Raw genomic sequence first — 12463 nt, 5'->3', positions numbered from 1 at the left:
AGTGGAGCACTTGGAGGAAACCCACACAGATATGGGGAGAACATACAAACTCCTTTCAGAGAGTGCTGGCTTCATTGGACAGGGCAATTAATATAAAAGTAAGGAGGTCATGTTGCAACAATATAAAACTTTGGTTAGGCTACACTTGGAGACCTGTATGCAATTCTGGTCGCCCCATTAGAGGAAGGTCTTGGAAGCTTTGGAAAGGGCATAGAAGAGGTTTACCAGGATTTTGTCTTGTTTGGAGGGTATGAGTTTTGAGGAAAGATTGGACAAACTTGGATTGTTTTCTCTAGAGCGTAGGATGCCAAGAGGAGACCTGATGGAGATGTAAAAATAATGAAAAGCATTGATAGGGTGGACAGTCAGAATCTTTTCTCCAGAGGGGGGAAAAAAAAGTGTCACACACACTGGAGGACATTCATTTAAAATGAGGAAGAGGAAGGTTTAACGAAGATATTCCAAACAAATTTACAAGTTTTCACCCTCTCACACACACCTCAGGCTAGCAGTGCTGGAAGCAGACGGGATTGTAATGTTTAAAAGGGTTTTAGGTTGACACATAAATATGCAGGGAATGGAGGGCTACAGGCCATGTGCAGGCAGAAGAGATAAAGTTGAATTTGTGAATTCAATTTAGTCCATTTGAAATCATGTTCACCGCAGACATTGTGGGTCAAATGGTCTGCATTGTTCTACATTTTATGAAATGCCAACCAGGCGTAAGATATCTCAATTGGATAACGTGCAAATATGGAGAGGAAGTCAGCCTCTGTGATTGAGAGGAGGTTTCATAGTTAATGTGAATGCACCACTGGTGGAATTACAATTCGTCCATGCATTTGCACTGTTGCTCAAACAGGAAACACAAGCCATGACTTTCCACACTTACGATAATCTGAGAATTTGGCCTCCAGTAGGATGGTGCGATCTGATCTGTCAGCCAGGACGTCACCACCTTCGTTGGTTTGGCCCCAAATTCTGAAACCGACTGGGCCATGAAATTCACTCCGTCTAACAACCGCCGTGCAGCATTGTTATTGTCCTTTAGAAATCCATCAGTCTAGAAAAGAAAGAAGGACCATTTCATTGGTATAGTACAATGATAAATTGGTAATATCAGGGAGAAACTTAAAGCTGTTGGTGGATTATAAAAGTACGAGGAAAAATACTCAGCCTAAAAGCTGGCAGTAGCTTGAATCCGATAACCTGAATCCTAGTGTTTTAAAGGAAGCAACTGCAAGAATAATGGATGTGCTGGTTATAAGCAACTAAAATCTCCTCCATTCTGGGGATGACTCACAGAATTGGAAACTCACAAATAGAACAACACTATACAAGTGAGCAAATGGAAGATGGAAAAATATTAAATCAGAAAACTGCAGGATATAGGAAATAGGAAATAAAAACAAAAAAAATGCTGAAAATGTTCAGCATCTATGGAAAGAGGACAGGCGGGTAGGTGGAGCAGAGTCGACAGTGAAATCATCCATGATCTTTTTCAAAGGAGCAGCAGGCATGATGGCCAGATGGCAGCTAACTCCTCTTATTTTGTATCTACTGTTTGTAAACAGAGCTAACACTTTATGTCTGAGCACCCTGTTACAGACTGGAAAAAAAAATCAATTTTAATTTAATTTGCAGAGGGTAGTGGATGGATGGATAAGACAAAAGGAAGATCTGTCAGGGTGAGGGGATAAGCTGTGATCGTCATCTGGTGGGCAGGGAAATTTGGCAAGATCTGGGAGGTTTGCAATTACCGAATTTTCTAAATTATTATAAAGCAGCACAAATGAAATGTATTAATAGAATGTTTGATTTGGAAAATTCATTAGTACGGGCTAATATTGAGTTAACTAAAATTGGTGAGAAGAAGATGGAGCAATTTATTTAATAATTCAATTATTTTGAGACATTTAATTGAATTATGGAGTATGATAAATGAAGAAATAGGTACACGGGAAAATTTGTATCAGAATAAACTTTTTCCTTTTACTCTTAATAATCAACTTTTGAAAATATGGAATCAAAAAGGAATTAAGATTGTACAAGATTGCTACAATGCTGGTCATTTTATTTCTTTTCAAAGAATGAAATAAAAATATGAAATACCACCAAGTACCCTTTTTTGTTATTACCAAGTTAGAACTTTATTATTGGATAATTTTGGACATGCTTTAAAGTTGCCAAGACAGTCAAAATTTGAAATTCTACTTATTGAAAGCGGGAAGAAAAAATTTGTATCTGAAATATATTCGTTATTATAGAATAAAATGACTAAACTAGATTTGCATAACTAGATTAAAGTGGGGAAAAAGATTTGGGAATAGCAATTGATCAAGAAGATTGGAGATAGTATGTCTAAGATTGTCAAATGTAGATTAGCTCATTATAATTTTATACATCAGTTATATTTAACTCCTGAAAAATTAAAGAGATATAATTTAATTTTTTAGATTTATGTTTCAGGTGTCATAAAGAAGTAGGTTCTTTTTTACATTCTACTTGGTAAAGTGACACTATTCAACCTTTTTGGATACAAAAAGGGTTTTAGAGAAAATTTTTAAGATTAAATTGTTGATGGAACCAACATTATTTTTATTAGGTAAGGTTGGGTTTGAAATTGAGATTAAGTAGGTATCAAATTGCGTTTTTGAAATTAGCCTTGGCAGTAGCGAGAAAATGTATAGCGATTACATGGAAAAATTAGATTCATTTAAGTTTGCAACGATGGCATATGGAATTGAGACCATGGAAAAGACAACGTATAATTTACATGATAATATATATACATTTTTTTTTAATAAAATCGGTAAATGTGGAGCCCTTTTTGGATTATGTGTTTAAAGTTTTGAACTTTCTTCCATACGTTGTGGTGATTACCTTAATCCGTGGCATTTAATTATGTTATTGATGGGTATATCCCCTTTATTTATTTTATCTTTGGGGTTGGAGGTAGTAGGGAGAGGGAGGGATTGGAGGAAGGGGTATTGGGGTGGATGGGAGGGAATAGGGAGGGGGGATTTGGTATATACTACATTGTTTTTTGTATATGAATTATATTTGAATGTAATGTGATTTAAAATTTTAAATAATTTTTTTTAAAGACAGGGAAAGTTAGCAAAAACACAAACAAAGCAACGTGGAGCTGAAAGATGCAGAGCCATGCATAGGGTAAGGCTGTACTCATGGAATGTGGAAAAACTGAGCTAACATTACCCCTGGATGAGTCATAGCAGAACAAGTCCATTCTGATATCAACAGGGGGCTAGTACATCTGTTTTTAATAGGAATGTTTTCTGCAGCAACTTTCTATTTTCTTTATAATAGTCATTTCAGACCATTTAGTCCAATAATTTTTCCTTATAACCTATTCTCCCCACATTTCCACCATATTTTGCCACTTATCTTCACACAGAGCAATTTACAGCAGCCAATTAGCCTACCAACTCCGACGACTTTGGGACGCAGGAGACAATCCATACCATAACAGGAAGAATGTGCAAACTCCACACAGAGCACTCCAAATATTGGGATAAAACCAAGATCACTGGAGCTATAAATATTTTGACATTTCTGCTATAACCTCCTTCATAAGCAATTCTAGCATTTACACAATGGGGGTTAAGTAGCCTACAGCTTGTTTTTTTTTAAACTGTAAAAACAGAAAATACCAGAAGCAGCAGATCGGCAGCATTTATGGAAAAGGAAACAATGTCCTATTTGGAAAACCCTTCAGAACTGGAAAAGTGTTTTGTAGAGTGGGAGAACCCAGATCATGGAGATATGAGATACATTTTTGATCACAAATCTAATAGCTCAATGCAAAAAGTAGTCATGCATTTACATGAGGAAGGATTTAATTAGCTTTACTCACTCCAGTCCAAACGTGCTCAATTTCCGTTCTTACGACAGTGTCCACTGGATCCTGGTTGCCAAACCAATATTGCCGACTTCGATAAATGATCCCACAGTTTGGACATTCAATAACGTAGCTGCAGGAGGCAACAAACTTGGTAACCAATTCAATATAGCCAAAATGTTTTTTTTTAAACTGTAAAACTGGGATGCTCTGTATGCGACCATATACCAAGTATATTTCAACAATACTTATGATTTGAAATTGTATTTCTGCTATAGTGGGCCATGACAATATAGTTGTCTTGGTGTTAAGAACTTAAGATATAGAGGACTCACCCTGACCAAGCATATATAGCGAGACCCAACCAAGGAGAGTCTGTGGAAGCAGATGTTTTAGGCACCACAATTATTTCTTTTCCACGCTCATAACAAGCCTGTAATAAACCAGTGTGTAATTGTGATTTCCAGTTTTAAACAACCCCCATCCCATAGAAAGCATTTTAGACCCATTTATCAGCAATAATTGATATCAAAAGCAAGTCCTCAGCAGCTGCATGGCTGAGTGATAAAGTGTCACCCTACAATGAGTTAGCCAATGCCAGTTGAATAGCTGCGATGCCACAAAAGGTTTCTGGCTTGGTGGGTGACAACATTAATCAAAAGTTGTTCTTCAAATGACCATCATGCAATATCTCACGGGAAGTGTCAGTCTCTAGTGAGACTTGGATAGGTTTGGGCTTTCATTACCTGTTGGTACTCACTGCCAGGGAAATGTTACAGTTTAACTCATTGGGAAAAGAGCTTCAATAGGAAGAAGTTCCCCTTATTCTGTAAAAAGATATGTCATAAGTAGCTGAAAATTTGAACAGTGGGAATAGAAAAAACTAGAACATCAATCGAAGCCAATGCAAATTTTGCAGAGATAAAGATATCAATTTCACCTTCAGGCCTATAATAGGTAAGAATACATTTACTAAACTGTATGGTTTTCATGGCAATTAACTTGGGGGTTATTGTATATGGACTGAACATTTTTGATAAAGTGAACGGAGAGACAATATCACTCTTGAGAGTTTGTAAGAAACTATCTAAATGCCACCAATCACCCTCTTGGCACCTATCCCTATGCAGCAGGAAATGCTGTATTTGCGCCCTCATCACCTTTCAGGGCCCCAAACAGTCCTTCCAAATGAACCAACACTTCACTTGTGAATCTGAAGGGGTTATCTATTGCATCCAGGACTCCCATTATGGCCTCCTCTACGTCAGAGAAACTGGACACAGACTACGAGACCGCTTCGCTGAGCACCTTCACTCTGTCCGATGTAATAGCAGGAATCTCCCAGTGGCAGTCATTTCAAATCCCCGTTTCATTCCCATGCTGATATTTGTCCATAGCCTCATGTAAGTGCCAAACTGAAACCACCCGCAAATTGGAGGAGCAACACCTCATATTCCGTCTGGCCCCCTCTACCAGATGGCATGAACATCAACTTCTCCAGTTTCCATTGCCCCCCCCCCACCTCAACCACTGTCTCTTACTCTCCCTCCCCATTCTTGTCTCCCTTCCTCCAGCTCTGCATTCACTGAGCTACCCCCTTCCCCAATCAATTCTCATCTTTTCTTTCCTGCCCTCCCACCATGTACATGATCTTGGCTGTTGGCCTGTACTCTTCCTCTAGTCCTTGTTTTCTCCTTCCCCCCCGCCTTTTTATTCAGGCACCTGCCTGCATTTTGCTCAAACCTTGACAAAGGGCTCAGGCCCGAAACGTTGAATATCTTTGCCTCCTATGGAGGCTGCAGGAGCTGCTGAGTTTCTCCAGCACTTTTGTGCATCCGCAGATCATCTTGTTTTACCCCCATCTTCTTGTTGAGGCCAATATTCACGATATAGAACAAGAAACTATTTTCTTCACATAAACAACTGACTGCACATTTGACATGAGCAGAATTTTATCATATAAGAATATAACTATTTGAAAGTATGCACAGATTCACGTTCATAATTTAGACATTAACCGGTCCTTTCAATCCACGAGCCCTTGCCACCAATTTACACCCAATTGTCCTACAACCCCTGGTACGTTTCGAACAGTGGGAGGAAACCGGAGCCCCTGGAGGAAACCCACGCAAACATGGGTGGAACGTACAAACTCTTTACACAGCACGGGATTTGAACATTGGACTTGATCACTGGCGCTGTAACAGCAGTGCACTAACCGTGCCACCCCATTTATGTGGTGCTTTCACGGATGAAGCTTCAAAAGTACCAAGAGTCAGAAACACTGCCACAAGACTATCAATGCTGAAGGTGTCAAGTCAACTACACCAAGACAGTTCTTCTCAAACAGTGCCTCACAGACAATCCAAAAACCCACAACCAACAGAAGTAGCCAAGTATCCACTTATGTGGACAGGCCTGGACTTTCCCATAATTACCACTTTTGAACAGACTCTAATCTTCACCACAAAAATAAAAGAACTAGTTTGATGAGAATGACTTGGGAGATCCAGGAGCTAATCAACCACAGACATCTGGCCTTCCCAAATCTGATTTTTTTTTTCCCCTTGTGTTTTGAAGGAAAGTGCACAGCTCTCCAGACACCTGATGGCTAAGATTCAATAGAAATCTGACCTGAGCAACAGATTTTCGGTGGACAGAGCAAAGGAGGTCCACTGACATTGTGGATTCTTTCAGCACTACCAAGTCCATGGTGAAGGTCAAGAATGGTCCAAGGAAAAGGCAGTTAGCACTTGCTGAAAGAAGCTAAGCCATGATTCCCTCCCTAATGTGAGCATTCTGGTCAGTCCCTCAACAACCACCTCCAAGTAGACTAAGATGTCAAAAGGGCTATAAGCCAATTGATAATATAGCTATTGTTCAACTACCAACAAGAATTCTTAAAAAAAAACTACATAATAATAGTGGACAACTTTTGAACACTTTTGGGTGTATTTTATGGATTTTGGGCTGCTGATCATGAAAATCGTCCTAAACTTTTCCTATCATGTACCATTTTGTCTTAGATATAATCTATTTTTGTGATTTCCTGGTTTAATTACAAGTCTACTTTAAGAATACAAAACCATGAAGTTCAGCGTGAAATTGAAAATTCATTTACTGCGTTCACACTTGGACGTCTTCCCTGCTGATCTTGGAGCCGTCAGTGATGAACATGGTAAAAGGTTTCACCAGGACATTGAGACGATGGAAAAGCGATATCAGGGCAACTGGAATCCATCAATGCTGGCCGACTATTGTTGGACATTGACACTAGAGGCATCAGATGCCAAGTACAAATGAAAGTCAGCGGCAAAACATTTTGAACTAATGCAATGTGTCAGCGTTATTATGCCATGAAACATGCTAAATTCAAAAAAAGTTGATTTAATGTTTCTCCAACTTCTTACGTGATACAGCAAATCTGAAATTATCTTTTTGTTCAGCTTGAAATTGTCTGTGATAATCCCTTTTTTTCAGGAAGCAAGCCCTTTGAAAAAGTTTGTTGACCAGTGTAATTGTCTGCATAATAATTCAGGAAAAGAACCTTGCACTCCTGGAGCCTCACACTCTCCCCTAGACTTCCTGTCACAATTTCAGATGCACCTTCATCCATCCCCTGAAACATTACGCTTAGCTTCAGCAATGATGTGTCAATGTATTTGAAGGGCAATTGAAAAGCAATAGGTTAAAACAGATTTTCTCACACAAATACACTGATCCTGCACACTGTTTTATAGTGTGCAATTATTGCCCTTTCTCTGCATAAACAAGCTGGACATAAACCACAGGAGTATAATGGAAGACAACCTACGCAGGAATCCACTCACCTTGCAAGTATACACCCTGTTATCATACTGGTGTGAGTAGCTGCAACGACTTGGAGATTCATGAGGAATGCCATCCTTTGCATGGTTCATGCTGTTCTTGCAGCCAACCCTAAACCAGACCAAACATCACCACACTGAGCACATCATTTCTGCCTTCAATTTGTCACTACATTTCAATAGCCTGACTAAGGGAAAATGCCCATCATTTTTGACCATTATAATTTATATTTTCTTTTAAACCTTCAATACTCCCAAATATCTGGAGGAGCAATCCGGTTGCACCATCATGTGAAGATCACCATGAGCAACCAGGATTTACCCACCAGTTGGATCACTGGGTTCTTCCCTGGAAATCAAAAACGGATCAAAGGACTCACATTGGATGTGGGCTGCTAGAGTGGTTCATGAGAATCTGGTATCAGATGTGGAATTTGAGAGGGTGCTAAGAAGGGCACCTGAAGGATGTGGAGCTCAGGTCGCCAATGATTTGAACTTGAGTCTGTACATCTGCAGAGGCAGCGGGAGCACTGGAGGAGAATCCATGGGCACATTGTCTCAGTGGAGACTCTCTTTTGCTTCACTTTCCTTTATTGTTCGGGGCACAGGACCATGCTAATGACAGCTCTGTTTGCCTTCAAGCCAGGCAAAGGTTGACACATTTCATGTATTTTACATTTTTTGTATTATTACACACAAGGGAATTATGAATCTTGAACCATACCTACCCTTGCACTAGGGTTTGATCTCCATCTGCATAGTCCCATTGACTGTAGATGCACAAAGCCCACTCGTATCAAGAGGAAGGCAAGACTGACTCATATCAGACTAATCCCTTTAATGAACAGTTCCTCTTCAAGAGCACTGCTTTAAGAATTCCTGCAAGGGCAGGTCTGCACTATAAAGTTGGTGCAGTTAATTTTTTTAATTTAGACATTCAGCATGGAAACAGGCCATTTCGAGTCTGTGCCACCCAAGTTACACCCAATTAACCTACACCCCGTTACATTTCAAATGGTGGGAGGAAACCGAAGACCCCAGGGAAAACCCACGCAGACACGAGGAGAACATATAAACTCCTTACAGACAGATTGGGGTTCGAACCCTGGTCCCGACTGCTGGAAAGGCGTTCTGTTAACCGTTACGTCAACTGATGCACTGATATGAATACCAGATACAGCATGCCATTGTACCAAATGGCTCTGGCTTCATGATCAATGCATCCACGATTAATGTGCACAACATAATCAATCCCCTTTGGCCATGGAAAAAAATCCAACACATCTCTTGAACCCTGAAGCATGGAAGGCTACAGGTTAAGTGTTGGGAGATAGGATTAACATGGATGTATGCTCACTAGTCAGTGTAGACATAATGGGATGAATGGCCTGTTTCCATGCTGTGTTATGCTATCTTTAACACAGCATATCTTAATACATGAACAATATACAATAATTTCTTCAATAAAAAGATAATCCCATTATAGTTAATAAAACTAGCTGGCCATCAGTTGTCAAGGATACAACATCAGGTTCACACCAAGAGTACTGCCATGAATTAATTCTGCTTCACCAACTGAACATGAGTAAGATAACAAGATAGATATAGACACACACCCCTACATAAAACAGCGCACCGACAAGTTTAATGGCAGTTTCTTCCCTGCAGCTTGAATGAACCTCATAAATGTTCCCTTGCTATTTTAAATTTGACATACAGCACAGTAACAGGCCTTTCAGCCATCAGCCTGTGCCACCTCATTATACCCAATTGACCTACAACCCCCAGTACGTTTGGAAGGGTGAGAGGAAACTGGAAAACCCATGCAGACATGGGATGAACATACAAACTCCTTACAGACAGAGCAGGATTTGAACCCTGGTCGCTGCCGCTGTAACAGGGTTGCGCCAACTGCTATGCTAACTGTGCCACTCCATGAATTAATGGATCTTTTTACTGTAAGACTATACACTTTAAGATGCTCTGGCTTTTCTACTTTGTACTGATGCATGCATATTGTAGTTGACTTTCTAGACTGTTCACCAAACTAACCCTTCTCACAGTACAACAATAAACCTGAAATATATCTTCACCTACCCACAGCTGAGACATGTGCAGGAACAAGTGAAATATTCATCAGGGAAGAAGCAGCTGTATGACATTCGGTCATCTGCAATTTCTCCACAGAAACGATCACTTAAAGCCTAAAGAGAAAATGTATAAAGTACTATAATTCAACAGGGCTGTTGTCTTCTCCAAGGGTAACAAGAAAGCCAGTCTCTATTATAGTTTGTTAACCAGTGGACATCGTTACCGATTCAATGTTTTTATTCTCTGTTCTTATTTTATCAACTGTTTGGCATTTATTTACCTGTTCCAATAACCTTTTTTACAGACATGCAGCATGGAAAGCAACATACAACATAGTCACCAAAGCTAAGGAGCTGATTGTTGACTTCAGGAAGGGAAAACCAGAGGTATTTAATCCAGTGATCATTGGGGGAAAATCAGAGGATCTTTCTTGGACCCATCACAAATGGTCAGCACCTCTGTGAAGGTTTGGCATGACATCGGAAACCCTGGCAAATTTCTACAGATGTGAGGCGGAAAGTGTGCTGACTGCATCACGGAGTGGGTATGAGGACCAATACCTCTGAGTGGAAAGCCCTGCAAAAGGTAGTGGAAACAGCCCAAGACATCACAGCAAAACCCTCACCATTATCAAGAACACCTACAAGGAATGATGCCATCAGAGAGCAGCAGCAATCATCAAGGATCCACACCAGCCAGCACATGCTCTGTTCTCACTGCTGCCATCAGGAGAGGTATCAGTGCCACAAGACTCACACATCCAGGTTCAGGAACAGCTGCTACCCCTCCACCATCAGAATCCTCAACAACAAATTCTACCAGGGACTTACTAAGCACTCTTACTTTGCACTTTATTGATTTAAAAAAAAAACTGTACTGCAGTTTGCCTACATTCTTTATTTGTTTACATGTGTATGTTGAGTCAGGTGTTTTTTGCACCGCCAGTAAGTGACAATTCTGTCTCGCCTGCAGGAAAAAGAATCTCAGGATTGTGTATGATATTATGTAAATCTGAATCTGGTAACAGGCCCTTCTGTCCCACCCAAATACCCCAATTAACTAATGCCTGTACAGCAGGAAAAAAGAATCTCAGGATTGTGTATGATATCATGTAAATCTGAATCTGGTAACAGGCCCTTCTGTCCCACCCAAATACCCCAATTAACCAATGCCTGTACAGCAGGAAAAAGAATCTCAGGATTGTGTATGATATCATGTAAATCTGAATCTGGTAACAGGCTCTTCTGTCCCACCCAAATACCCCAATTAACCAATGCCTGTACAGCAGGAAAAAGAATCTCAGGATTGTGTATGATATCATGTAAATCTGAATCTGGTAACAGGCCCTTCTGTCCCACCCAAATACCCCAATTAACCAATGCCTGTACATTTTTTAGGGTGGGAGGAAACTGGAGCACCCAAAGGAAACCCACGTAGATATGGGAAGAAGATACAAACTTCTTACTGACAGCACCAGATTTGAACCCAGGTCGATGGCACTGTAATAGCATTGTGCTAACCGTGTCTGCTTTATGTGATCTCTCATATCTTTACAGGTGAACTTAAGCTGTGTTTATACTAAGGACACCTCGCATCACCGCGCATTTTTGGACTACCTGAACTGTTTCTACCGAGCAATGAATACGTGGTGATGCGAGGCGATACGAGGAATGCAAGGTGATGCAGGGCAATGCAAGGTGACCAGGAAGTCCGATGAGCAATTGAAAACCGCAGGTGAAAAATCGCGCCTTCCGGTGAGTCACCCGCGGTGTTTCCACTGTGAGGTCGTCCCTCGCATCACCCCGCATCGACCACCTCAAAAGTAGGACGCTGGAGCACCTCGAATCGCCGCACATCGGCCACAACCGGATGTGTTTCCAGTGCGGCCAAATTTGAGGTGTCACCGTGCTTCACCTCGCATTACCTCGCATCACCGCGCTTTTCCCGGCTCACTAGAAACACCCCCAATGTTTCTATGCTACCTTATAACTTTGTAATTTGAAAATTGTGGTGAACATTAAAAACAGAATATGTCACAGAAGTTCCACAGGGAAATGCACAAGAAACTGGCACAAAAGATCCTACAAATAAATAAACAGCCAGAGAATGACTATTGTCACCAAAACTGAAGTACAGATTGTTCAAGTTTATTATCATCTAATGGTACAGGTACCAGCCAATGAAACAGTGTCTCTCCAGTCCACGATGCACACACAAAAACATACAATACATTAGATCACATAATCAAAATAAATATATATAAATATGTGGATGATCGCCATGGTTATAAGATACTGTTGACCAGTCTCAGAGCCTGCGAGAAGAAGCTATACTCCAGCTTGGCAGTCAATTTGATGGTAGTGGATTTCAGATACTGTGTGCTGGATGGATGGGATCTTAAATAAACCTCCACAGTCTCTATCCAACCCACCTGGTCAAAAATCACAACTACCAACAGGGAAGCTTCAGCTAGAGACTTTAGATTCGTGCAGCACAGAAACAGACCCTTTAAGACAACTCCCTCCATGCAAACCACAATGCCTATCCCTGCAAACCCTATGTGCCTACATTAGGCCCACATCCCTTGATGCCTTTTCTACCCAAGTCTCTTTCCAAAAGCCTTTTAAATATTTACCTTTACCAGCTCATTACAGACGTTTAACATCCAATGTATGAAAAATAT

General features: G+C 40.5%; 1 protein-coding gene across 2 annotated transcripts in view; it reads right to left on the bottom strand.

Moving 5' to 3' along the window:
• Positions 1–12463, bottom strand: part of zfyve1 (zinc finger, FYVE domain containing 1) — a 50799-nt gene that overhangs the window by 13524 nt on the left and 24812 nt on the right. For both annotated transcript variants that reach the window (XM_069917282.1, XM_069917283.1), the window contains exons 4-8: positions 9787–9893; positions 7693–7801; positions 4198–4295; positions 3878–3995; positions 893–1063 (exon numbers count right to left, since the gene is read on the bottom strand). In XM_069917282.1, coding sequence (XP_069773383.1) covers positions 893–1063; positions 3878–3995; positions 4198–4295; positions 7693–7801; positions 9787–9893 — 603 coding nt within the window. The remainder of the gene's footprint in view (positions 1–892; positions 1064–3877; positions 3996–4197; positions 4296–7692; positions 7802–9786; positions 9894–12463) is intronic.

This window comes from Narcine bancroftii, chromosome 2 (assembly GCF_036971445.1).
Source record: "Narcine bancroftii isolate sNarBan1 chromosome 2, sNarBan1.hap1, whole genome shotgun sequence".
NCBI lineage: Eukaryota > Metazoa > Chordata > Chondrichthyes > Torpediniformes > Narcinidae > Narcine > Narcine bancroftii.
This window is presented reverse-complemented; position numbering and strand designations above follow the sequence as displayed.